At 41.0% G+C, this 27,210-nt stretch overlaps 3 protein-coding genes across 4 annotated transcripts; 2 read left to right on the forward strand and 1 right to left on the reverse strand.

The window, feature by feature from the left end:
• Positions 1–1,368: 1,368 nt before the first annotated feature.
• tbx16 (T-box transcription factor 16) lies at positions 1,369–5,178 on the forward strand. The gene is made up of 8 exons (XM_085910221.1): positions 1,369–1,517; positions 1,606–1,708; positions 2,609–2,773; positions 2,842–2,988; positions 3,057–3,127; positions 3,198–3,283; positions 3,919–4,132; positions 4,433–5,178. The coding sequence occupies exons 1-8, from the start codon at positions 1,402–1,404 to the stop codon at positions 4,866–4,868; spliced, it is 1,338 nt and encodes a 445-aa protein (XP_085766347.1). The 5' UTR covers positions 1,369–1,401; the 3' UTR covers positions 4,869–5,178.
• A 2,097-nt stretch (positions 5,179–7,275) lies between these two features.
• On the reverse strand, positions 7,276–13,103 carry klhl22 (kelch-like family member 22). Of its 2 annotated transcripts, XM_085910604.1 has the most exons (8): positions 12,846–13,103; positions 12,383–12,657; positions 11,609–11,774; positions 11,182–11,493; positions 10,438–10,847; positions 9,865–10,057; positions 9,522–9,755; positions 7,276–9,096 (listed from the first exon to the last, which is right to left on the reverse strand). In XM_085910604.1, the coding sequence occupies exons 2-8, from the start codon at positions 12,637–12,639 to the stop codon at positions 8,752–8,754; spliced, it is 1,917 nt and encodes a 638-aa protein (XP_085766730.1). In that variant the 5' UTR covers positions 12,640–12,657; positions 12,846–13,103; the 3' UTR covers positions 7,276–8,751. The 2 variants fall into 2 exon arrangements, with proteins under 2 accessions (XP_085766730.1, XP_085766731.1); XM_085910605.1 differs by lacking the exon at positions 12,846–13,103 and having other exon boundaries at positions 11,938–12,470.
• Positions 13,104–20,317: 7,214 nt separating this feature from the next.
• On the forward strand, positions 20,318–26,693 carry npy8br (neuropeptide Y receptor Y8b). Its single transcript, XM_085910181.1, has 2 exons — positions 20,318–20,421; positions 24,374–26,693. The coding sequence occupies exon 2, from the start codon at positions 24,499–24,501 to the stop codon at positions 25,600–25,602; it is 1,104 nt and encodes a 367-aa protein (XP_085766307.1). The 5' UTR covers positions 20,318–20,421; positions 24,374–24,498; the 3' UTR covers positions 25,603–26,693.
• The last annotated feature ends 517 nt before the right edge of the window (positions 26,694–27,210 follow it).

Below are 27,210 nucleotides of genomic sequence, written 5' to 3' on the forward strand. Positions count from 1 at the left end.
TGTGGAAGGAGTGCTAGTGTTATCACGCCATTATGGGTTTACACTGACTTTCCCTCCCAGCGTTATTTCTTTTATGGAGAAGAAAACGAGTGTGTGTTTAATGTTAGCAAATGACAGGTAGGGAACTTGGAGTCACATGACTCGGTTAAAGTAAGTCGCCAATTTTAGGATTGAATGAGACTTAACTGAATTGATATTCACTGAGACTTGACGTAGACTTGAACTATATTGTTTGACTTTTCTTTTTACGTTTGAAGATCTTTAAAAAAAAAAAGATAGCCATTGGTTTTGGGTTTTGAAAGACGTTTTTGTGTAGTGCGCACAAAAGTGACGAGACACCAGTCGATGTGACTTTATGAAACAAGTATGAAGGGCGGGGTAGCTCCACAGTTTGGCTCACCGATAGCTCGTCATACATGCACAAATATGACAATATGAAGACTGGTTTAAAAAATAACTATCAATTAGTACAGATAACACTGAGTGTAATGTGCAAATGTGTGTTGTGTCTGAACGTGACGACATGGCTCGCTCTGGTTGAGTTTTGCCTTAAAACGTGAAGGTACTTCCACCCATCTCTGTCAAATAAAAAAATGTTTGGAGGCCATTTTCCTGTCCCGAAATGGCAGAATGTCAACCATCTCCTCCTCATTAACTGTATTCTAACATGATTTCTTTCTCTTTTGCAGGATGAAGTGAATAGGTCATTTAGCACATTGCACACACACACATTTTTGTGTGTGGTTGTGTCTGTGTGAATGATCTTTACACATCTTTTGGTGCCGCTGTCCTTCTATTCCAGATCTTCAGGCAGGAAAGTACGTCCGTATTTGTTTAAAAGTCTCTTAGCAGTTAATAAAGATGCATTTCCTCCGACCCTCTTCCTGTGGGGACGGTATCAGGGCTCTGTTAAGTTTCTTTGATTTCTGCCACCTCCAATCACAGCGGGACACTGGCTCATCATTGTGCCACTTCAAAGCTTGAGAATGACTGTCTTGACCCCACCCACTGCAGAAACCCCCTTAAAAGTCACGGTCATCCCAGAGCCAGCGACTAAAAGATGCTCACATTAGCCATGTAACTTGACTGAATGACTGGATTTCCTTTCAACGCAAGAGAAAAAGAACAGTGGATATCATTGCTTGGATTTCTTATTGGCCCTCTCCACAGGACTTGTATATATACTTATTTATATATATATATATATATATAAATATAAATATATATACACATTACCTGACTGAATCTTCAAAATGCAGTCCATCAGGGGTAGGTAGACTTTTTTTTGGGGGGGGGGCCTGATAATCAGGATGATATTTTTGAAGAGTTTATTACAGCTAGATGCATTTTATTTGTCTTCTAGACTTGAAGGGCAACTTTAGCGGGCCTCCTCCCTCTGCCATGGCTTCTGGCGACGCTTATCTGCAGGGCAACATCCGCATGACTCTGGAGGACCCCGAACTCTGGAGGACCTTCTGTGAGATTGGAACAGAGATGATCATCACTAAGCCGGGCAGGTGAGATACGACAAAAGGTCAACAATAATGTTCAAAAGTACTTCATGTCTCCTTCATGCATTCTCACGTACTCACTTTTGTTTTCCAGGAGAATGTTTCCACACTGCAAAGTCAATCTATCCGGTCTTATTCCATGTGCCAAGTACATTTTGCTGGTTGATATGGTGCCAGAGGACGGCTACAGATATAAGGTGAATACAACCCCCCCCAAAAAATCTTCTCGTATTGTGTTGCTCCATAGTGGCAACAATAACATTCGTTTCTTGTTTAAGGAAAAACATAACTACATTTCTCATGACACTAGTGAACAGCAAATTGTCATCGGAGATGTGCCCTAAAAATAGTTCTCGCGCAGATTTAAAAAAATATATATTTTCATTTATTTAAGCAAATCTGTTTGTCGAAAATATTGTCATGTTTCTTTTGTTTTTATAGTTCGACCAATAAAAGATGTATTGTACCATGTTAATTATAGGTATGAAAAAAATGTCAAACTGTTTCTGAACCTAACTCTTACGTCATAAATATTATTAATAATATTACCGTGTTACATATAATGATATTATTATTGTTATAATTATTATGAAAATGTATGTCCAAGCGGACAGATTCAGAATGAGCACAACCAAATATATAGATAGATACATTTGTTGGCCTATGTTTGCAAATTTGTGAAATGCTCCATTTTCATTTGTATATTTGCACTCATAAGCAGAAAAGCTACTTTTACTTGTAGATCGATTTCCCCGCCATTATAACAGAAAGGTGACTCATTGAATGAAGACACATTTTGGTCACTTATTTGTATAGCTTTGCCTGTTGATTTCCCCTCAGCCTCCCAGACAAGTTTGTCAACCCCCCCTTTTGCTAACATTGAACATCAAAGGGTGCTATCTCTTCCTGTTTTTCTATCCCCTGCCGGGAGCCCACTGTACTACCCCCTATCTCAGTGGGTGGCACAGCCAGCCATCACTCTCCCCTCTATCGTCCTCTTCTCACTGTGGGAAGTGGAGATGAACTTCCCTCTCTGTCACTCACCTCGCTCTGTGTGACAGATTAGCCTTTAATGACATTCTGTCTCCGTCCTACAGTGGAATAAAGAGAAATGGGAGGTTGCGGGTAAAGCGGAGCCTCAGCCCCCCTGCAGGACGTACCTGCACCCCGACTCTCCCGCCCCGGGGAGCCACTGGATGAAGCAGTCCATTTCCTTCCTCAAGCTCAAGCTCACCAACAATACTCTTGACCAACACGGACACGTAAGTGGAAAACATTTGTTTGAGCTGATAAAAGTGCGGAATTTGACTTGGTTTCCGTCCGTCTGCAGATTATCTTGCACTCAATGCATCGCTACCACCCGCGCTTCCACATCGTTCAAGCCGATGACTTGTTCAGCGTCCGCTGGAGCGTCTTCCAGACGTTCACCTTTCCGGAGACGTCCTTCACGGCGGTCACGGCCTACCAGAACACAAAGGTCTGTTTTGAGTTTCTGTCGGCTTTACAGACACCAACAGTGGACTGACCATCTAATTTCACCCACAGATCACTAAACTGAAGATCGACCATAACCCGTTTGCCAAAGGTTTTCGTGACGAAGGCACGACCAAGAAAAGGTACTGACTGATATGACGAACAAAAAGATCAACAAGGTTTTGAATTTGATATGCTGGTGCTGCTCTGCAGGCGCGCAAACAAGAACCTGGGTGACCTCGACAAGAAAGTCAAACTCTCTGAAATGAACAGGCAAGCTGAGGAGGACAGTCCATCAGGTATTGAATCTTTTCCTCTTCAGAAAGTCTCCATGTCTTCCAGAAATGAAAGATCTCATAATCTGAGGGAAATGAGCTATAATCTTAAAACAATCCAAGTCTAAATATTAAGTCGTTACTCTCTTAAGAACATCCCGGAGCACACTTACATAGATTTAAACGGGAAGTCAACGCCAAATCACATCAGGGTCCAGCCATTTTAGTTTCTACATCACAGTCACTTAAAACTCAGGTCACAATCGTCGAGCCTCATCTGTCTTTCTGAGTTTGGCCTTGTGACCTATCCAAGCTGAAACCTTAGGCACTGTGATGTCATTTTCAGTCGCCATCTTAGGGCAAAACAGTTGTGTATTTTTCTTATTGGCAAAGAAAGAGTTGACTTGACTCCTCCTTAAAATGTAAGCAAAGTCATTTGAAAAGGATTTAATGTTCTCTATCCTTCATATTTTATTATAATTGTTGTTCAATAACTTTTTCTGAACAATACATTTGAAAAAGTTCTGGACATATTGGTGAATCTGGCTCATAAACTGATTTTTTTTTTTTTTGGAACCAACAAGACGAGTGAGAAAAAGAGCATTGCTTTCCTTTGTCTCCTCGTGGGAAGTTGAATCTAAGGCTTTATGCCGTCACAGATTTCTGCAGGTCGTCTTTCGAAGCTTACGAGGGAGACGAAGCAGATCTGCGAAAGAAGAAGGAGGTCGACGAAATCAAGGAGGAGCGCTACTCCCCTTGGTCGGCAGAAAGAGAGCACGGCGCCAGGAATGGCTCTCCTTCTGTGGCTGAATCACGGGACCTTTACAACACAGAGCAGCTGGTTCCTGCTCCGGCATCCTACCAGCCCTACAGGTGACTACTGGCAAAGAACTTCAATGACTGATTCATGCCCCCCCGCCACAAAATACAAGTTGTGTTAAGTACGAGTGTATTAAGTACAAAAGTAGAAATAGAATTTTATGGTCAATTATGTCGAAAAGAGCTCAACAACCTCTTTGAAGCTGAGAGATACTTCTTAGCTACTGGTTAATGCGAAACGCTACTCGATTGTTAGGCACGTCCGATACAACACATTTGTTCAAATGACTTTTAGTAATGGTATGATCTATGGCAGCATCTCAACAATATGATCTTCTGTCTTTGCTCGACCAGGTTCCACGAGTACGGAAAGTCTCCCTCCCCATCCTCCAGCGTCGGAAGCAGCGCCAGCGGTTCTGGCCGCAGCAGCTTCGAGTCGCGCGTCCCGGACGTGGCCGTCTCCGATCACGACTCGTCAAAGCCCCGCACGCAGGAGGTAGCCCCCTCCCCTTGCGCCCCCCAGCATTTCCCGAGCTCCCAAGACTACCCCGGAGTGCTCAACATGACTGTGGCCCAAGCGAGCAAGCCGGGCGTCCTCAGCCATCACATCTACGGCCCTTACGGCGCCGAGCAGCCATTGGGACAGTGGAGCGGCTCTGGTCCGGCCCAGTACCCGCCTCCTCATCACCTGACCGCCGACTACACCGCGCAAGCAGTGCATCACGGCTATCCCCATGGCAACGTGACCGAGTGGAGCCAGTACCCACTGTTCTCTTATTCTTGCTGGTGAGCGCCTCTCCATTGGAGACCGAGTGACTTCCCTCCATGCCGACACAGTGTTGCTCACAGTGTCATGCGTGCACGTTTTCACGCCGACAATACGATAATCGGTGATATCAAGTAATGAGCCGTCTGGCTGGACTGAGACTTACTATGCCTACAAAAGTGTGCAATGCCATACTGAGGGTGAGGAATTGCTTTATCGTTGAGGTGTCTATTTATTTTGTATTTCATTCCATCTTCTAATCTAGTGAGTATATTATTTTTGTAAAAAAAAAAAAAAAGAGAGAGAGAAAGTGTGCAATGAATTTTTGTCTCCCCGTGTTGATGTGATCTAAAAATAAAGACTAATATGGTCTGTTTGGCGTCTCTTTAAATCTTGGCCATTTGCTTCAAATGTCTTTTAGATTCGATTTTTCCACTTATCACACTTCCCACAAGTACAAGGCAACAACAGCAGACTTCACATTGAATAAGCACTAATTAATTTGCCTTTGTAGTATATACAGCATGTAAGGCACAAACATTTTATGTGACCTACTAGCAAAAAAGTGCCTAATAAATTGAGATTTTTTTGTTTTTTTTCCATTCTGGCCAAATATCGAATAACATATATTAGAAGCAGTTTGTTCATTTCCCACCATCATTAATTAAGACTTCTGATTTCCAATTAAATAGCTTGTTAACAATGTATAATAATTGAATGTGACCATTGTTCATGTAAAAGAATATGAATTTTTTTTCACATCATACAACCCCCCTCTGAGAGAAAACATAATATTTGTGATCACGTTGGCCTTTATTAGATGTGGACGGAGTCTAAGGTAAAAATGCCGGCCAGTCTGTATGTCTGCCTGTTTTCAGCAATGTTTAATAAGCAGCACATCTTTCAATGGTTTTTTATTTGTATTTGTCTATTGTCGCTCTAATGAGCGCCACTCGGTACTTTGGACAGGCCCAGCATGCATTAAAGACTGTGTGTAAGTGCCACTGCAGCTCACCTGCTGAGGTTTACCCACTAGCATCATAAAGCAAAGCACGACTCTTGTTCTTCATGTGAATGGCTGGAAAAAGCATGGCAATGGGGGGTTGTTGGTCACCCTTTCACAACTGGAAAACACAAGGCTTGAATACTGCGCCTCCACCCGAGATGGATATGAGCCACTAATGACTGTTGTAAATGGGGGGGGGGGTCCAGGAACACATCTCATCTAGTGTACAACTCATTATGTTGGAGAAGGGAGGACGTGCAAAAACCGCAAATCGCCAATTCCGTCATTTTGACTTTGAAAAGAAAGAAATAATAAATCAAATAAATAAATAATATTATAGAGATTCTGTCTCATGCTAGCTAGTTTATGTTTATAATTAGGAAAATGGGAAATAAAAGTATGATCGAGAATAAACAGTGGGTAAACAAAGTGAAGTATAAAACCTGGGTGGAAAAAAAAAAGTGTGCAATGGTAAAAATCTTACCAGCATATTTTTTTCTTTAGCTAAATGTATATTTAACAAGTTATGGTGGAGATGCATATGGTTGAGTAGCAGTCTACCGAGTAGTTGAAAAGGAGTCCTACTCCTCCTACATAAAAAGAATAAAAAAGAAAAGTACTGTTTTTTTTTTTCTTTTTACAATTCCATTGGGTGTAATATGCGTGGTCTCACAATAAGGTGTAATGTGGGCCTTTTAATTGCTCTGATAATGGTCAAAGAGCAGCACATCGACTTGCACAAAGATGTCTGTAAAGTCTTCTGGTGTGGTTAAGTGCAAGACATATGTTTGAAGTATCCCTCGGTGGTACTGGAGCTTTAGAAAAGAAGGATTGACCTATGTTGATCGTGGACGTCCACGGCTGGTGTCAGCAGGTCCCCCCAGACAAGCAGCACAATAGTGTGAAAGATAGCAAGTGGGGGGCTGTTGAAGGCGGAGGGGGGTAACAGATGTAGAGGAAACACCCTTGAGAGGAAAGCAGCAGTCAACCTTCATAAAGCTGATGGAGTGTAGGGCCAAATGGAGAGGAACTACAAGAGACTGGCTGGCCGGCTGGCTGGCTGGAATAAAAGCAGTAAGACTGAAACTATTGCAATCCTAAAAGTCTCAGTCCACCTGTGGAAATCCAGCTGCTTCAGAAGCTTTTAAAGATATTGTGCCATATTTTTACATGACTGACCAAAAGACAACTGGAAAAAGAGTTCAGGTCTTTCAGGTCTGCTTAATAATATATATATATTTTTTTTATGGCGATTCAACAGCATTGTGTGTACTGAGGGAATGAGCGAATAAAAAGTGGATTTTAAAAATAAAGATATCCGAATAGGTCTTCAAAAAAAATGAGGAGTTTAATGGTGAGCAAAAAATATTTTGCTACAAATAGTTGTTAATGAGAATTTTTTGTTGTTGCATGATTGGACAGAAGCATAGTAAAAGGTATATATGATTGTTTATTCTTTCTTTACCACAAATACATTTGCATATCTTGGGTGACAGGCTAAACCTGTTACATGGAAGAGAAAAAGAAATTAATAACATTTTGAGCATCACAAAGAATGCAAAGCAATGCAAAAAAAGAATAAAAATTGTGCAACTTTTTTTTTTAGTTTATTTGGATCATTTAAATAAACGTGAGGTATCAAACAGAAGCCAACTAATTAAAAGAACAAAATAGGCTCGGTTTGTGTGCTTATCTAGATAATTGATGACTGCAATTCTTCGTGGGTTCCATCATGACATAATGTGCATAATAAGTCATACTAAAAAGAAGGAACACACAATAACATTTGTGATTTGGTTTTCATCACACAAACAACAAGAACATTACATTTCAGATGCTCAGATTCTTATCTTGCTGAAATCATGATTCCATTATAAATCAATGCACGAGACAGACACTGAAATCCCATTGCGATCCAGGCGAAAATCGGGTAAGAAATGTTTTGTTTTTATGTACGGGGTTTTGTTGTTCATTGACCAACCTGTATTTTTTTCCTTCTTTTTAAAATGGTGCGGCTTCTATTCAATTGGGGACAATACACGGAAAATTATGGTATTTAAATAGTAGTAGTCAGCTGCTTATATTGCATAGTCGGTAGGAGTAAAAAAAAATAACTGCATAAAGACGGAGATGCTTCTTGGTCATATGTTAGCTTACTCTGCCATCAATTTAGAATGCTTATGACATGTCACAGTCCTGTCAGCATTCTTCATTATAATTATTGTTATAATTATTATTATTTAGGAATCTTATGTAAACCCAGTGAGCAAAATAAAAAAAAAAAAAACAAGGAAAGAATCAGAGCTCCCAAAAAATAGTCTAGAAATTGTTACTTGCATCTCTGACAAAAATATTTATAAACAAAATATTTGTTTTCCAGTGTAATAATCAATGAATATTATTTCAAAAGAGATGGGAGAATCTCTGCTCAAAAGTTGTGAACTCCTGTTTTGTGTCATGTTTCACAGAATAACACTGCATATTTTAACTTAACCATTCTTGCAAACAAATATAACAATACCTCGCGACGTTTTATTTGGCTGCACTGTCCAGTGATGAGGATTTCATGCCAATCAAGTTAGCATTAAGTTGGGTAAGTAAGTCCCCACTGAAGGCCCAAGTACCAAATGCACAGTCCAACATTGTCTAGTGTATCAAAGAGCCACTTGTAGGTATATCTAGCCAAAAGTGAGCTGTGCTTTCGAAAATTTGGATTCAAACAATCAGTTCCGAACAATCCACCCTTATGCCCATCGCTAATCGGGGAAATAAAGTTTTGTGCACACATTCACTTAAGTGGTGTTTTCTGAGGCACTAAGAAGAAAGGGCAGCTAGCATGATGTAATGCTGCCACAAATACTTAGATATATACATGACAAAATAAAGTCTAGCGCTCATTAATCATTCATCTTCATCCGTGCTCGTGTGTGAGCTAGAAAAGTCATCTTCCCACGATAACTTGATGTGCTGCTCCAAGCTCTTTGCGAGTGCCATCACACCTGGCGGCATGAGCGCCACGCAGGCGGCCAGGCCCGAGACGCGCTCCTTCATGGGAGCGTCGCTCTCCCACTCGCCTGTGTCGGTGTCGAAGACGTGAACGTATTTCATTCGGTTGCCTTTGTTGTGGGAGCGTCCTCCCACTACGTGGATGCGACCGTCCAATACTGCCATGCCGGGTTCCCCGTGGCCAGCGGGGAGCGGGCTCAGTAAAGTCCACGAGTTGTCTGAGGGATCAAAGCACGCCGTCTGAAAAAAAACGTCGGTATTTGTATTTGTGGTAAAATGCATACAAATCAGAGGAATTCATGAAATGCAACATTTCTTACACTACAAACTTTACTCTCATTTTTTGATGGTTAAAAAAGGTGAGAGGTCCGTTTTCTTAGATTTGTAAAATTGCTCGTTTTATTTTTTTTATGTCCAATTCATGATGAAGAGTTCTGTTGAATTCATTTAGGCATATTTTCCTTCCTGAAATTTGATAAAATACGGTACACGTTTTATAGATATATCTCAAATGATTTTTCCAATGGGTTAATTATAAGTACAATACAAAAAAATAGAATACTGGGGAGTAATTGAACAGTGACAATTAGGTAGCGGTGCACCCTGGACCTAGCTCGCATGTTTTTGGCTGAGTACATGCAGAAAACTCACACAAGTTATTGTACCTGTAAGACATCCCGCCGGTAGCCATGCTCATCATTACTTCCACCGATGACATAGAGGCGTCCGTTTACAGCAGCCGTGCCGTGCCACGCTCGCCCTCCTGGCCCGTCCGCACATGCCGTCCAGTGGTTGGCTACCGGGTCGTAACAGGAGGTCTCCCTTAGGTACGTCCGCTCTCTGCGTCCACAAGTGATGTAAATCTTGCCATCTAGCACCGCTCCGGCATGGGCGTAAACCTACAATTCCGATTGAGCTATTAAGACAAGTTTTGGGTAGAGTTCTTAAAATAGGAGTGGTGAGTAAGTGGCGCCCTCGTGTGCACGCTGTTGGAGTTACAGCTCTTACCTCTCTAATGAGAGGGGACACAAACTCCCAGGTGTTAGTGTGCGGATCGTAGCGCTCCACTGAGGTCAACTCCTTGCTGTAGTCGCGACCTCCGATGGCGTAAATATGGTCGCCCACCACACAAACGCAATGGTCCGCGTGCTGATGCTGCAAAGGCTGGATGGAGCACCAACTGTTGTGACGAGGGTCGTATCTAGAGAATGGGGGGGGACAGGAGCAGATTATTAGGAATTCAGAAATAATGCCAGTGGATTGACCTCAACAAAAGCATCTATCATGAATTCCAGATTCCACAAGTAATTTGGTGACCATTTTGACTATGTCAAAAATATTACGACAATTTACATACACCGAGGTTGGAAACTAAAAAGCAGGAAATTGCTCGGTTATTTTGATATTCTTTTTTTTTTAATGCTTGATTTGAGTTGTATTTAAGTCATTATTTTGAATTGCATTTCATATGAACATAAAATTGCATTTAAAAATAATAGAGACCCCTTTCTGTTAATATAATAGTTCCTTTTTTTTTTTTTATGTATACCATATTGATAGAAGCCAAAATGTTGCCCTCACCTCCAGCATCGAGTCTCTGCACGAAATCCACTCGTGTTCCTGTCTCCACCAATAAGATACACAAAGTTGTTGAGCACAGCAATTCCCTGGTTGGACATCCGGGGAGTGTTCACTGAATTAAGAGCCCTCCACTCCTTCCAGCTAGGGTGGAACACGTGGAACAAGTGCTCGTTGTCCGTATGAGAGGGGGAAGTGAACATCCCCCCGAAGGCCAGGATACAGTAGAAGGTGGAACGAGGCTGTGTGAGAGGACTCTGAAGGACAGGCTGCCACATCTCCTGCTCGTGGTAATGCAGGGCAGCAGACACGGCTTTCTTTAGCGGGCACTGATCCAGTTTATCGTGCAATCTCTGCAACACTTGTTTCTCCATTAGGCAGAAGCGCACAGCATCAAGCATCTTGAGATTGTCCTGCAGTACAGCAAAATGAGCAACATTTAGACACGCGGTAAACACTGGTCGACACATTTTTACAAATCGGCCCTTTTTCTTCAGCACATCAAGTTTTCATCCTAATAATGTGATAACAATGACAGAAACTAACCCTAATCCTCTAATACATAGCTATAAATTCCAGTGCATGATAAAATCGGTATTGCTTTTAGAACTCAACCTCATGAGGATCCATGTTCTTCTGAACTGCTATCCCATCTCTGATTAAACTTTTGCTCTTGACCTGTGTTAACATACATGCTGTTTGCTTTAGACACTTGCCAAGAAAAGAACATGGACACACCAAACTGACCTGCAAGTACACCTGGTCACTCTCCACCTGCTCAGGACTGTAGTGATAGTGAAGCGCTGCCTCGTACACCTCATTCTCACTTTGCACATCCAGCTCATCACTGCTTAGAACTTGGAAGACTTCTTCTTGGGGGAGTTGCCGGTAGACGTCTGTGCGGGACAAAGCCTGCAGATTGCTCAGGATGTGGGCGTGGACTCTGGCATGGAGTTGCCGTAGTCCGTAGAGATCGGCGAGGTGATGCATCTCCAATAAGTTGCTCTCGTCCAGCCAGGAGAAGAGGAACTCACAACAAAAGCCTATGACATCCTCAAGCTTTTTGAAAGACAAGGGTGGAAAAAATACCAAATGACATAAATTGTGGATGTTCATTTTTGGGGTGTCTTCGATTTATCGATGCAGTGTATTATGAAAAGGAAAGAAAGCACACCTGCACCAATGTGGCCGCTATTAGGACTTCCTGCACACAGTCCAGGTCTAGCTCTATCTTTGAAGTGTAGATGTAGTCCAGTATTTTGTTCATGCCCAAATAAGACACTCCGTGGATTGGGATCTCATTCTGCTGCATCTCACGAAGGCCTCCAGTGAACATCCCCCTGAGGAAAACATTGATAAGATGCGAGATAATTGTTGGGCTGAATTTTTTTAATCTATTTATTTATTTGGGTTATTTGCTTATATCTTATTCATCGCTCCTGTCTATTCGTTTTTACTCTTTGTGCTATTTGCTTGTATGTGTTGTGTAATGTGTCTAGTCACCGTGGGACGGTGGGAAACGTCATTTCGATCTCTTTGTGTGTCTTGACATGTGAAGAAATTGACAATAAAGCAGACTTTAACTTTGATATTCCCTGTGTAACCTGAAAGTCTAGAACAGTATGTGAGGTTTGATGATATGACGACTGGGTAGTTGTCACACAGACACACTTAAAGTATTGTACAAAAGACACATAATAGGAAGGACAACTATTGATCTCACACTAAAATCAACACATAATGTGACAGAGTGGTGAGTTGCAGGACAGCAAATGTGTTGCGCCTGACGGGCATTCCCGGAAGTGTCATCTTAATATCGACTTTTAGTAGTTGCCTTTCTAACTCAATGACTATGCGCTACCTGATGTTATTGGAAGCAGCCTATACAGAATTCCACATCGCGTTTGCACTTTGACAAAACGAACGATATAAATTTGGAATGTTTTACCTAAAATAATCGCAAGCAGCAGCGAGAAGCACACGGTGGCCGTGGATTGCTCGACCCTCCACCAGAAGCACCACGTCCGACAGGATCCCAGCTTGCCTAAGCCCCAGCAGGCTCTCCAGTAGGCTTTGGGAATGGGCCGAACTTCTGAACGTCTGACGACCGCGGCCACCGGCTGAGGAGCCCCCGGTGACCGAACCGCCCACCAGACTCAGCTGTGCGTTGTCAGCCATCGCAGGATTGTGTTGTTCAGGCTTCATCACCTTCGATGTCTGGTGCTAGCATAATCGAGACGATTTCTAGTATGAAGTCGTTGAACCAACTACTACTCCGGAGAAACAACAACAACAGGAAGAGGAGGAGGAGTATGGGTTGCTGTCAGGGTGGTTACAGTTAACCAGTCACGTCACTGCGACAATCACAGAATATTCCAATAAACTGTTCAAATTCAAGTGCATACATTTACCTCGAATCGACGGTCAGATGTAACCTAAGGTTATCATTGATTAGGTAAACACTGCTAGCTAGCTAACGAGAGGACGGTTAAAATCTCACTACTTGAAGGTCGAAATAATTTTTTATTTGCCAATAAAAGAATGACAGAAATAAACACCGAGTCGCGACATTAAAGCACGGAGTTTTTTTTGTACAATCTGGGATTATATAATTAGTTTTGTGATTTTTGACGTTTGCTGATCTGTTTTTTTCTTTGAGGCGCTACTGTGTTGATCTGATGTCCCATTGGTTATGCATATTTTATTTGCCCGTCCATTTGCTCACATGAGCCTATCAGAAACGTGCAAAAAACGTAGAAATGTAAAATTGTTTGAAGATTTTGTAGAAAGAATCCACAGTCACATATTTATTCGTTTTGTATTCTTGACTGTTTCACACAACTACACGTATCGAATAAATCGACGTGCATTTCCGGCGTATCGTCCTGCAATTACTATTTTAAAACACTAGAGGGGGCTCTTGACTATTCAATGGGTGCGGGACGGTTCCGTGAATCATGGTTGTTTCCCAACCCAGAGATTGCGGATTTGATCCCCTAACCATTGTTTCCATCTCGAAGTGTTGTTGAGCAAAACACTGAAGATGTATGAGGAAGCAGTGTGAAGCTCTTTGAGTACAAAAAGGAAGAAAATGACTATGAAGGTGACATCCCATTTATTACACAATAATTTGGGTTTGTCCTATTTGTATTCTCTCTTGATCATTGCACAACACCAACATTAATCTGAAACACTTGCCATGTATTTACTTTGTGCAGTGCAGTGAAGGCAAACTGAGGTACATCTGAGGTACTATCCTTTGGACCTTTTTCTCATTATTCCCTGTACACTGAAAAAGAAAATTGATCAAAAATATGTTGCTCAATTCAATCCGTCTTGAACAGGCTTAAGCCACATAGCCTATGTCTAGCCTAATTGACGTACATAAAATCATTCCAAAACAATGTAGAGGTTTACATATGGTTGCTCTGCCCATTTACAGTACAATGCAATTGCATGGTGACCAGTCCAGTTTGTGCTTTGAAATTTCCCCTAATCCCATCAATACAGAAATCAGATGGAACTGCTTCTTACACAAGTGCACAATAATGAATATACAGTATGCTGATGATTCCCGTGTGGCAGTATAACCCTGGGATCATGCCGATAGATCTGGTTTCACCTGACCTTTGTGGAAGCCAATAAAGGTTGGGTTTGGCCATCATTAAGAGGAGAACATTCCATCTTTTCTCATCAGGAGAAATCTGTGCCAGGGCATAATGTGGGAGTCGAACAAACGAGACACAGAAGACTGCAGACACACACGGTTAATTATCAGTCCGTCTGTTGTACAGACTTAGAATGGCGATGGCTTGTCAAAAACGGAGGTAGTGAAGACATTTGACCTAAAAATCTGATATTATTCAAATCTGATATATATGTAATGATGCTAAGTAAAATGTTACATGTCTGGAGTGTGTGTACGGAGTATGCAGCTTATTCCCTCAGCCAATGAGGATGTATGTCAACCATGATTTTATTTTTATGGAATTAGTCAATTCCATATGAGAAGTTGCTGAGTCGTGTGTCAAAAGGAATTTGATGAGATTTGGAATGGATCTTGACACAGACCAAATAAATTTGTATCTGCCTAATGCTGCTTAATGTTAAAATTGTTATTGTTTTAAATCATTCTCTCCAAAAACTAAAAATATAAACTCATGGAAGTAGTTATTTGTGTCTCCGTGATTAAATAAAACTAAACAATTATTTGATGTAATCTCCAATACTACTAAATTCATTCCAACAATTAGTCATTCAAAAATGCTTCTCAAAGGTTTTAAACGAGTGTTTGTTTTGTTGCCTGCGTTAGATGTGTTTGTTGTGTTGTATAACTACAAGTTCTTGTTGAAGAGCAAAGGAAAACAACTTCACCACTAATTATTTGGGGACAATTAAACTCCAATGCTGCCATTCATTTTCCTTTATATCCCAAGTGCTTTCCACATCTACTTCCTGTCATTTTATTATGTGACCCAAAAGATTTTGGTGCCAACATATAAACATTGACTCTAAATTGACAAATTGTACTAAAAGCCTATCCATTTGTAGTCTTCAGATGCTTACCTATTTTTGACACTGTTAGCAGACTGCATTTCTAAAATTTTACCTTTTTCTAAACGGGAACAGAGGGAATGTATCGTGTTGGCCTTTCGTACTCCTCTCACCGTGATTTATAGGGTGAATGGGAGGTTGTAAAGTTTCTAGGGTGCATTCCTGGCAGGTGCAATTTTGCTGTTGCTGTTCTGTATTTAATATCCCAGCAATCCATTTTCCTCCAGGCCAATGACCTGTGGCAACTTGCTCTGTCTGTTGTCTGCTTGCTGCGTGGTGACATTTAATCTCGCACTTCAATGACGAAAAATGTGCAGTACTTCTATAGGATTTGGATTTCTGATTGATATCTAATCGTTCTTATCAGTCATCCATCCATCCATCCATCCATCCATTTTCGGAACCGCTTACCCTCATGAGGTTCGCGGGCGTGCTGGAGCAGTCTCTGGGCAGAAGGTGAGGGACACCCTGACCTGGTTGTCAGCTAATCATTTTGTTGCAAATTTCACCTGAGAAATATATATGGCTAAGAAATATCCATTGGGGTATTCCAAACAAAAACACACTACAAAACAAAAAAAGTCCATCAGATATGATTGTCATTGGTTGTCCCGTGTAAGGCCAAGAGGAGGCAAGAGCCTTTCCTCTTCTGAATTGAGATGAGAGGCAAGGTCACCTCGGGTGGACCGTCAGTCATTTTAGGACTGACACATTTAGATGGAAAATCAATTAAAGGGACAATGTGTGAAAGTGTATTGCAGGTTCAAAATGGCCCTCGGGATCAAGTTTGGCGTAGGTGAAGGATGTGACAGTTTTTTTCAAATTCAAAGTCAAAAATTATTCTATTCTCCTAATCAGTCGCACTTTCTGGCTCACACTACCTGAGAGAGAGAGGATGGCCAGCTTTTTAACACCCAGGCTCTTCCCCTAAACCCATTAACCCCAAAAATAACTGTTTTCATCATCAAAACCACGTGTTCATCATGAACAATAATAGAAATAATTATTAATAATAATAATTGTCGAAAAATACAATCATTCCACCAGCCATGTTCATTAGCCCTTAGACCGCTCAGAAACAATAAGAAATTTACTTTCCTGCAAAATTCAGTATTTTTACACATTGGCGGGCCACTACATTGGACATTTAAAATGAAAGTCTGCGACATCTGTGCAAGGAATCCATGATGTATATTTTATCTCGGGTGACACGATGGCTTCTTACGAGACACGGAAAACAAAGTGGCGGATTGTCAAATTGACATCACATGGGGCCCACACGTGTGGACCAGTAAGAACTATTACACAAGACATCACGCAGACACTGCAGCAGCAGATAGCTTGTGCGGACTGTGTACAGCTGTTCTCAAAAGGGGGAAGGAAGGTGGGCCTATGTCGTGGCCAACTTGTCCTCGCGTCGTCACAGAATATCCCAGGCAACAGAAGCAACTTTATATCCCCGTCTGGTTTAATATGAAATTACTAATTAACATGCAGCTGGTTGTGCAGAACGTGCTGCATTTCCCGAGAGGCTTCATTTTTCAAACACTGACACATACAGTAACCTTGGTTACAACTGTCTTCTGAAACATTAAGACCAAGACGTATTTGGTCATATGTGCCGCTGAAGATACTAAAGTCATGTCGCAGCTGAAACTATTTGGTTTAGATGGATGGATGGATGGATGGATGGATGGATGGATGGATGGATGGATGGATGGATGGATGGATGGATGGATGGATGGATGGATGGATGGATGGATGGATGGATGGAGAGAGAGAGAGAGAGAGAGAGAGAGAGAGAGAGAGAGAAAAAGAGAGAGAGGAAAACAGATAGGCAGATACACTATTTATTAAAGGAGTGAGAGCCACAACATAAACAACTACAAAAAAACATCTGTAGGTCCATTTAGAGTATGTTTGCGGCAGGATTCATATGCAGACTATTTATGTAAATTAAATTGGGTGATCAGGTTCAATGGACACCGTAATGAATCTCCCCTTCAATCTGTTCATTCAGCGGTTTTAACAAGCCACATCCCGTCTCCATCTTCTGTTAATGGCATAACAATACATATGCTCAGCATCATGCACCAAAGTTGCATTCTCATTTTTTTTTTTGCTTCGTTTTTATTTCTTACTAGACCTAATGGTCCATAAGAAAAAGTGTATTTCCAAGTGGATAGTGGTTTGGAAACATTAAGGAAGAACAGAATGGAGAAATTAAGTGTTAGTATTGTGCTTGACTCAGAGATTCAACGCTATTGCATATGGTCCATTAATGAGATGCTACACACAGAAATTGGATCTGCTTAGAATAAAAGGAACAAAAAAAAAAGCATTCATTAGCATATTGATTGTTCACAATATTGTACTCTGTTCTCTGTCTAATAATATTGTCTGAACGACCATCAAATCATTTGATTCATGTGAAAAATTGTCAATACACTAAGGAAACGAATTAGTTGGATGGCTTCTTGGCAAAATGTGTTACTATTTATTTGAGACAGGGCTCCGACAATCAGTAGACAGGAAATCGGTTCATCTGTTCCAAATTCAAAACAAGAGTGCTATGAAAATGCTGCCTTTATAAGGATAGTTGTGCTCATTTTTAAATATCGCTGTTATAGAAGTCCTGAATATTCACTTTTTTTATTGTAATTTCCAATTACGAATAATCGTCTGAATATTATCATTCTTCCAAGTCATTTCGTTCTGAAGGCATTGAATCGATCACAACTGGACAATTCTGATTGTTTTAGAAGATTTTTTTGTCTAGAACTATTGTGATCCATTTTAGGGGATTTAATGGAATGAAAAGTCTGTTTGACATCATCCTGCAAAATCAGCTACAGTGGAGCCCAAATGTATTCATACCAAGGTGAAGCTTTTTCTCTCTCACACATTTACTCACACACACGCAGGCACACACACGCACACACACACACACACACACACACACACACACACACACACACACACACACACACACGTACACACACAGTGTATATCATTTTATACAGCACATTCTAGTTTGAGACCTACTTCAACTTAGTATCCAAGTGCAAAAAGAAACTTTTGAAAGTAAACTTTCAAGGCTGAAATCGATATGTTTTGCTTTTTATTTTTCTATTTACCACTGGGTTCACGTTGAAGTAGAGTACCAGCAGGGTGAGCTGTGTGGCAGACGTGACCTGTTCGACTGATCTGGGTTGTTTGTCATCGTCGATTACCTGTAGCATTTTGGCATTTGTTCTTGGCCGAGGTTATATAAAGCCTCCGGGGACTTAAACGACTGCAGTGATGGTGTCAAGGATCACTTCAACCTTCCTCATGAAAAGGGCTGTAATAAGGCGGAGGATAAGATTGTGCTCCACTCAATCGAGTGCCGTGTGCACACAAAACACCGTCACTTGAGTGGTACTCAGAGAAATATTGAGTACCATAATCAATGTTATTTTCCTCTCCTCTTTCTTATTTGACTTGAACTCAATGGAAAGAATGGATTATGCCCCATTTAAACGCTCATAATGACACATTCTAATACTGTTTTCTGACTGTTTGAGCATATCCAATATAAGAGCTGTATCGAGTTGTCCGGGTAATAATGTACAATTTCATTTCAGAGAGGTGTTGAATTTAACAATTCTGCTAATGATGGTGGAGAAGATGTATTTTGCAGGGGTGTAAAACTGTAGGTGGTACAGCATACCGAGCGCTGCTCCTAGAATTTGAGTAATGTATTAGATTTGTGTAGCGCTTTTCCGGACACTGTTGATTCATCATTTTTCTGTTTAAAATGTAAGCAACTGACTGAACAAGGAGTGTTACTAAATGTTTAAATAACTTTATGCGAAAGAAAACGAATGAGATAAATATATAATTGAATAACCCAGATTAGTGAATGTACATACTGATATTTAGTGTGATTTTAGTCAAGAGCTAAAAATGTCAAAATGTCAAACTCTTTCTAAAATCCTCATCAGTTTTTGATAATGAGGCTTGTTCTAACACTTTCCCTTTCTGTGCAAAAACAGATTTTTAAGACTTTTGAGGATGTAAACAGACTTTTTTTCCTTCATATCATCGCAACGTCGTGTGAACATTTCTAAAGCAAGTTCAAAACAAATAACTGGGTCATGTGCATGATGCTCGCCTTGTGTTGTAGAAATAGAATGGCTCCTTGCAGCAGTGTTTCCTGACTATCAATGAGCCGAGGCACCCATTTTATGTTGGAAAATTCTCATGGCATACTGCCAAAAAGTAAAAAAAAAATTATCAATAGGTGATAGGTGAAAAAAAATGATCTCATACTCACAAATGGACTCACTCATTGTGAAGTCTGAGCTTGTTTAATTGGAAAAAAAAAAAGATGATATCACTCAAAGGGAACCCTGACCTTTTCTGTTGAATGTAATGGCAGTAGGCGAATACACGTACAGCTTTATTCTACATTTTGCCATTTAATGGACAAGCATGTCGTTGTTCTGCCTGTCCTGATACGTCGTTGGCAAAGATAGTTGAACAAAGATATTTCCAAGAAATGAAGACTAATTTTCGGACAAATTAAGTGAGATGGGATTATCTCCCATATCATCCTTGATGATCACAGCATACAAATGTGCCTCAGCACCCTGGTTGGAAAGCACTGCTGTATAGCCATGCTGACATTTTACAGTTATGACTCATGCAATAATGTGATAACACCTTTGCCATCTGCAACCTCACTCATAGATGGAGCTTTAAATGCATACTGCTCTGTTAAAACGCAGTTACAATTTTATTTAAGAGATGAGCCATAAAAAAAATTGCAGTGACTAATTTATTGATTGAACAAAAAGACAAATCAACAAAATGTGTTATGCCTCACCCAAAATAATGTGATGCGCTGGAGCTAGCATAGCAAGTCACACTCAAGCAATGTTTCCTTGGATTATACGGTCTGTGACAAAGTCAACCTTGAAAAAAAAATGGCACCTTTGTGTAAATTTTGGCTTTTGTTACATATGACTCCCTTGGAATCCAAATATGGCCGTTTGTCTCATTTAAAACAATATGATGTTTTATGTAAGCATAGACACGGAAGGATGTCTCAACAGTTGAGTCAAGTGAATAAGGGAGTGTGCTATCAAAAAAATGTTAATAATCTTTGACCTATTAGATTGTAAATATTTGTCCATGTTATCTATCCTTGTTCTCTATGAGCTCCCGGACGGATATGTTTGTTTTATTAACCATAAGGCACATTCCTCCTCCCCAGACTACAAAAGCTTATCTGTCTTCCCTTTTTGAGCTCGGACAACTTTCAACTCATCAACCTGTCACACAACTTTGTTGGCGCACCATTTCATGTCACAGACATGAGACTCCTATGGGGAAATGATTCTTTCTTCAATCAAGATGGGAGCAGGAAAAAAAAAAACAAAGCTAAAGGTGAGTGACAGTCGGAAGAGAGAGGAAGAGAACTTAAGCTTGTAGAAAGATGGTCATTAGGGGGAATGTAATTTCCCTGCTTTTTCTCCCTAAAGTCTAACATTGGTTCTTGAGTGGCCTGTCACCCATGTCTCAGTGTTAAGTGGACACCTACGGAGCTGCTGGTGGTTGTTTCACTATTCTATCTTGCCAACAAACAGCTAAGACTGTGCTGGCCAAAAGCCTCCATTTGAGATAGCCATGTGCGGGGACAGTGTGAAGAGGCAGTTAACAATCTGTTGCTCAAAAAGAGACATAGAAAAAAGGAAGTCGAAAATAAAATGAGAGGTGTTACCATCAGTGGAAGCTAGACACCCATTGTCATCGAAATGATGTTTGGACGAAGAACACAATGCAATAGAACAGATCTAATTTTTTCTGTATAACCTGCCAGAGGCCAATTACAAGACATTTTGCACATACTGATAAATGACGAGCAAATATCTGTAGGCCATCTCAGAATGAATGCACAGCAGTTCTTAATCTAATGTGCAAGGCAAAAAAGACTTAAACTTAGACTTAGAAAAAAGACTTAATGGACAGGTTTTATATTAATCAATCAATCCACTAATGCCCATTTGTACCTGTGCGCTTCTACAAAAATACCAAAAGAAAGAAAACTTTCATTTTTACACTCTTATTGGCCAAGGAGTGTGAAGCAGATTCCCATTAGTGTCGGAAATGACAATTTTAGTGTTTATTGTTATTATTGTGAAAACAAGAAAAATCATGAATATGTATTGTCTTCACGTTGTGGTAAATTTCTTAAACCACTGATTAAAATGTACTTCACATTGTATTTGTGATCTGAAGATTAAAGCTCACAGGAGAATGCCATCAAATTAAAATGCAAAGAGCCAAATTGCATTTTCACAGAACCCGCCACTAATTTGGACAATCGGTGCTCGTTTTCATACCCCAGTTTGACATGAAACAAACCAACATCAAAAGTTAGGTAAACACTAATGCATGACCGTACATATGCAATTCATAATTTGCTTTTTTTTTTTCAACAGTGCTATGTCACTGCAAAATAAGTGAAGGTCTGACATTTCTCCAGATTGGTGAAGCAGACCGTGTGCACATTTCTAATCATTCAATGTCCCCACTGGCCCCTTGTGCATGTGCGCGTATGTGTGTGAGGGGGCGCGTGGATGCGCGTGCGTGCGTGCGTGCATGCCACGGAGGAATTGATTATGTAACATGTTCCCAATCACATCGTCGTCTGAGCGCGAGGATGTGAGTGAGCTCGCTTTAAGGAATATCTATGCTGCCATCAATCGTGAACAGCAGGACACCTCCTCCTACCTTTTCTCCGACACCACCACTAACTCTCTGTCATTGTGGCTCACCTGGTGCCGAGTAAAGCGACTCCAAGAAGCTGCATTACGGTAAGAAACTAGAACTCGAAGAAACTGACTGACTATTCATGCAGACAACGAAAAATCAATATTTAACTATTGAGAGATTTGGGATTTTTAACGAGCACCCTTGTTGGTTTCCCAATGAGCCTTTGTGCGAAATTTGACCCCTGCCGCCGTTGTTAATATTCCAACTGAAATATTGACTTCAAAGACTATTTCAAGAGTCTGCTTTTTAGTCTCGCTACTTTGTGTGATGCTTCGTTTCAAAGTGCAGCGCTTCATGCTATATTTGTGCCGGGTGTCCCACGTACGGGGAGAGGCGTGGAGACGCACTTGTGGGGTGCAGCCAGAGAAGTCTCCTCCAACCTGCCCGAGATCTATGGAGTTAGATAACTCCATACCACTCGCACGCACGGACGCATGCGCGTCCCCAAAAACTCGAGGCTCAGCTGCAGACACGCCACAGCATGGATGGTGGGCAGGACTTGCACCATATCTCTCGCGCCGCGCGCACGCAGATTGCCGCTTTCACACTTTTCATCCTGTCATGCTTCTCTTCCGCCACTGCTGTCTCCCATTTGTGCGTGAGCAAGTCCAGACTGGTGCCTGTTGTTGTTGCTGTGTGTGTGGGTGCTATGACTGCTTCAAATGACGGATGTCCTTTATCAAAATTTACAGAAGTAAAAAAAAAAAAGAAAAAAAAAAAAGCCACACAGTATACTTTTGGCATGTTCTTTACAGATCACCGAGATAACATAGACAGACTCGTGATCATCCAGTGCCTAAATGTGCATTTAATCTGCATATATTTTTTCCTGATGTTATATTTCTCGAAAGAAAAACACATTCATATTCAATATATTGATCCTTTACTCAATATCCAAAAGCCAACATCCTCCAAATATCTGCATAATCTGCATTCTAATATATTCATATATTTTTATTTAAAAAAGTTAGAACGTTTTGAGAGTAGTGCTGTTTTTTTAAATTAAAACCAAAGTAAATAATAACAATTGTAAGCCCCTTCAGCATTTCAGGTGATATTCTCATATATATTTTGAAATGATTTTCTTAGCCCCCCCATTTGTCAAGCCCCGTTTTGCCCCTTTAATAGTCCAAGTATGATGTATGGGATCTTTAAATATTGTAATTTTCTCAAAGCTAAGGTTTATTTTGTTTACCTGTATTGTATTGGTGCACCAGGAGGGCACTTTTTAAAACGATATTAATTTGCAGCTGCTCCAAGGTCGCGGGTCTTGAATCTGCAATCAATAATGGACCTTGATTGTGTGAAACACAAGCAAGGAAGAATGTGTTGTTTAGTGATTAGTAATTGACACAAGTGGATGAGTCATTTTGTTCAGGAAAAATAAAATAAACATGACCAATAATCAGTACTCTCCTCTCATACTATTCTCGTGTGTCCGTATACATATTTATTTCAATGTTGATTAAGTCTGTGTTGTGCACAGCTCATTTTTGGACCAAAAAAAAAAGTGTGGCTTGAAATAATTACTAAGATAATAAAAAGTACCTGAGATAGCAAATGTAATATCTTAAAGAGCCCTTAACGCTGGTCAAGCTGAGCTCTTCGACCTGTTTGAATGTTGAATAAGTTGAAGCAGCTTTGTGTCCGCCTTAGTTTTTCTTGTAATCACCACAGATGAAACTAGCACTGTAATAACAGAGATACCCTCCAGCAATTTATGTCCAACCTGTCAACAGCTATCAGTGTTAAGGGCTCTTTAAACAGAAAGTAATAAATCTGCTATCTCAGTTAGTTTTCATTAAGTTAGCATAAGCCGTTGCAAGCCACACATTGTGTAAGTGAGCTGTGTACAAAAGCGACTTAATTAGCATTGAAATAAATATGGATGTGGACACACAAACACAGAACCCGCACCCTCTTTTGTGTGCGCTCCTTTTGTTTGTGTAATGGACCGTTTTCCAAGCAGCCATTTTGGCAAACATGCACGTTAATGGCATTAAAGAAGGCTCTGTTCTTATTTGCATGATTAGAGATATCTTTATTTACCTCCCCCATTCACGGCGAAAAAGCTGTGACGAACAAAGACGTAGTCGTGACTTTGCAGTCCTGGCCTATCTCCCTTGCGCAAATGGCAAACTATTAAAACAATCGGGCTGGTGAGCTATGAGGAAAATGACAGACCTTCATGGTATCAATGCCCATTTCAAAGGTCTGTTCTTCCAAAGATAGAAATTGAGCACATTCTCCCACTCAAGAAGATTGAGGCAGTGAGACAGGATGATTGTCTCGGAGCAGTCATTACCTCCATCATTATAGTGGAAATCACATGCTATTTTAGAGCCAGCCGCTATAAAGTCTTGATCCGCACGGCTCACTGGATGATGTGCTCCTGCCGGGCAGGACAGTGATGAAGACAAATCTGCTGAATGAGTGACATTCCGCTCGGATGCAAATGAAAACACGTTATTCTATAACTAGCATTCTCAGCATGACGTATATTTTAACATTTTAAGAGACGCATTCCCATTTAATGATGAGGACTTTTCTTATTTCCTAGCAGAAAATGAAGACCACTGCACGGAGGAAAATAATGAAAGGCTCTAGAGACTTCCACCATTACTCCTAAAATAATTGCAAAACACTTGATTCAACAGCCCCCTGCGCATTTCCACTGAAGGCAAAACAATGGAGCAAGAGCTCAACGGCAACCACAACCAAGCCTTGTGGAAAGAAATTCCGTGGGATTTCACAGAGGACTGCTCGCTCTCGTTGAGCGGCACCACCTTCCTCATCATAGCGTACAGCGCCGTTCTGGCAGTGGGACTCGTCGGCAACTCGTGCCTGGTGCTTGTCATCGCCAGGCACAAGGAGATGCGCAATGTCACCAACATCCTGATTGCAAATCTGTCCTTCTCCGATATCCTGATGTGCATCGTGTGCCTGCCGGTCACCATCATCTACACGCTGATGGACCGCTGGATCCTCGGAGAGACTCTGTGCAAACTCACACCTTTTGTCCAGTGTATATCGGTCACGGTGTCCGTCTTTTCCCTGGTCCTCATCGCCATGGAGCGCTACCAGCTCATCGTCCACCCCACTGGATGGAAACCGATGGCGAGGCAGTCCTACTTAGCGGTGGCTCTCACCTGGATCACCGCCTGTTTAATCTCCGTGCCTTTCGTCAATTACAGCGTCCTTACCTTGCCCTTCCAGAACCTCAGCGTCCCATTCCCGGTCAATGACCAACTGGTTTGTATGGAGCGCTGGCCTTCGGTTCAAGCCCGCCAGGCCTACACCACCTCTCTGCTCATCTTCCAGTACTTCCTCCCGCTTTGCCTCATCATGCTGTGCTACCTGCACATCTATCTGCGGCTGCGGAGGAGGAAGGACATGGTGGATCGTGGCAGAAACACCACGCAGAAGACCAACAAAGGTGCCACCAGGATCAACATCTTGTTAACCGCCATAGTGGTGGCCTTTGCCCTCTCCTGGCTCCCTCTCAATATCTTCAACACCGTCTTTGACTGGAACCACGAAGCCATTCCGTCCTGCGGCCATGACATCATCTTCTCCTTCTGCCACCTGGTCGCCATGGCCTCCACCTGTATCAACCCGGTCATCTACGGGTTCCTCAACAATAACTTCCAGAAGCAACTGAAATCCACCTTGCTGCACTGTCGCTGCTGGGGCGTCGCAGAGCGCTATGAGAGTGTGCCGCTCTCCACTGTAAGCACAGAGGTCACCAAGGGGTCGGTCCTGAGCAACGGCTCCAACAGCATCAATACTTAAAGCCGAGATTTTGGGTGAAAAAAAAAGAAAGCAAGCGGCCCGTTTTTCTCCTCAGCTACTTTTATTTTATCCTTTCAAGGCTTTTTGGTTTATTCAACACAAACGCATGGTTGACATTTACAGAGAACCTGACAGTAACTGACCAGAGGGAAGTAATGTCACGTCCCCGGCATGACTGCTGCCCTCTAATTGTTCCGGTTCCTGACTAAATGGAAGTGACAAAATGACAGGACAACGCTTGGAAAGGCTTGAAGTAATAAAGGTTGACTACAAAACACACTTCACATAAGAACTTTGTGCATTTGCACCCTGTACAGTGCTGTGGGACCATCAAATATTTATGATATCCATCTACCAAAAAAAAAGGCCAGACAAGATGGCATCTTTTTATGCTGAAGTCAATGTATTTAAATATTTGCAGCTTGCTTTGCAAACTGTGATTCTGTGCATTGGAAGCCTCCAATGAAGTGACCAGAACAGGGTGACAGCAGTGATGACTATAAAATAGAGTGTGGCCTGCGATGTGTTAATGATTATTGGCTGAGTAGGCCATTGCACGGTTGGAGGGAAGAACATTTTGCTGTGGCTCTGGAGATTTATGTGCATTATCTTTACATGTTACTTTTGACCTAAACCCACAAACAGTGTAATAAAGCTCGCAAGATGAGACATTCCATGTTGTCCACGAGGACGTTTGCGTCAATATATTGTATGCAAGTGTACGGAGGACCGAAAGTGCCAAAATGAAATAAATAAATAAATAAATACACCATGAAATGTTTCATTAAAATGTCATTGTTTAATTAAAATGGCATTCATTCATTAAACGTTTCACTTATTCATTAAATACTGAATTAAATACAAGTGAGGGTATGTTTTGCTGATGCGTCATGCCCTGCAACAATATATTAAGTGTCGTGAAGAAATAAAAGAAAATGAAAAATCAAATGGGCAAGTCAGGCCAAAGTTTGATTCCTGAGCTGTATATAACCCTACTATATGAATGTATGCCCTGTAAAATATGTGACACTGTTTATTACACTCGTTTATTGTGTGGTTGGCAATAAAAAGCATTGTGTAGCATAGCGGGAAACATGTTACTCACTTTGGTATGTGGCTTGAATTAAAACATTTACTGTTACCTTGACTGATGTATTATATTCATTCATTGCACCAGATGTGTGATTGATATATAGAATGTGATTTTATATATATATATTTATATATATATGTACATTATATTAAATAATTAAAATATATATTATATATATATATATATATATATATATATATATATATATATATATATATATATATATATATATAAAAAAAAACATTTGACTGTCTCTTTGCACATTCTCAGATCACAGCCCATTTTAGATGCAGAATAAATCAAAGTCTTACATTTGGTGCCTGCAATGTTAAACAGTGTGGGGAGGAAAAAACAACAACACTCAACTCAGAGCACAGTGGGGATTGCTAAATATTCATGCTGGTGGAACTCATTCCAGCACATATTCATTAGATACACCTGCACAATCTAAGCTATTACAAGAACTGTACTAAAAATATTTCTACAAAGATAGTTTTCATGGGCACTATCAGTGG

Source organism: Syngnathus leptorhynchus, chromosome 4, assembly GCF_054491065.1.
Source record: "Syngnathus leptorhynchus isolate UIUO chromosome 4, UIUO_Slep, whole genome shotgun sequence".
NCBI lineage: Eukaryota > Metazoa > Chordata > Actinopteri > Syngnathiformes > Syngnathidae > Syngnathus > Syngnathus leptorhynchus.

What these genes read in the sequence shown, in the direction of transcription:
- npy8br (XM_085910181.1), top strand. Translation starts at nt 24,499, where the DNA reads ATGGAGCAAGAGCTCAACGGCAACCACAACCAAGCCTTGTGGAAAGAA.
- klhl22 (XM_085910604.1), bottom strand. Translation starts at nt 12,639, where the DNA reads ATGAAGCCTGAACAACACAATCCTGCGATGGCTGACAACGCACAGCTG. An exon ending in GTGACCAGGTGTACTTGCAG is followed by an intron (nt 10,848 to 11,181) that starts GTCAGTTTGGTG and finishes GCTGTACTGCAG; the next exon opens with GACAATCTCAAGATGCTTGA. An exon ending in GCAGAGACTCGATGCTGGAG is followed by an intron (nt 10,058 to 10,437) that starts GTGAGGGCAACA and finishes CCCATTCTCTAG; the next exon opens with ATACGACCCTCGTCACAACA.
- tbx16 (XM_085910221.1), top strand. Translation starts at nt 1,402, where the DNA reads ATGGCTTCTGGCGACGCTTATCTGCAGGGCAACATCCGCATGACTCTG. An exon ending in CTCTTGACCAACACGGACAC is followed by an intron (nt 2,774 to 2,841) that starts GTAAGTGGAAAA and finishes GTCCGTCTGCAG; the next exon opens with ATTATCTTGCACTCAATGCA. An exon ending in TGAGGAGGACAGTCCATCAG is followed by an intron (nt 3,284 to 3,918) that starts GTATTGAATCTT and finishes ATGCCGTCACAG; the next exon opens with ATTTCTGCAGGTCGTCTTTC.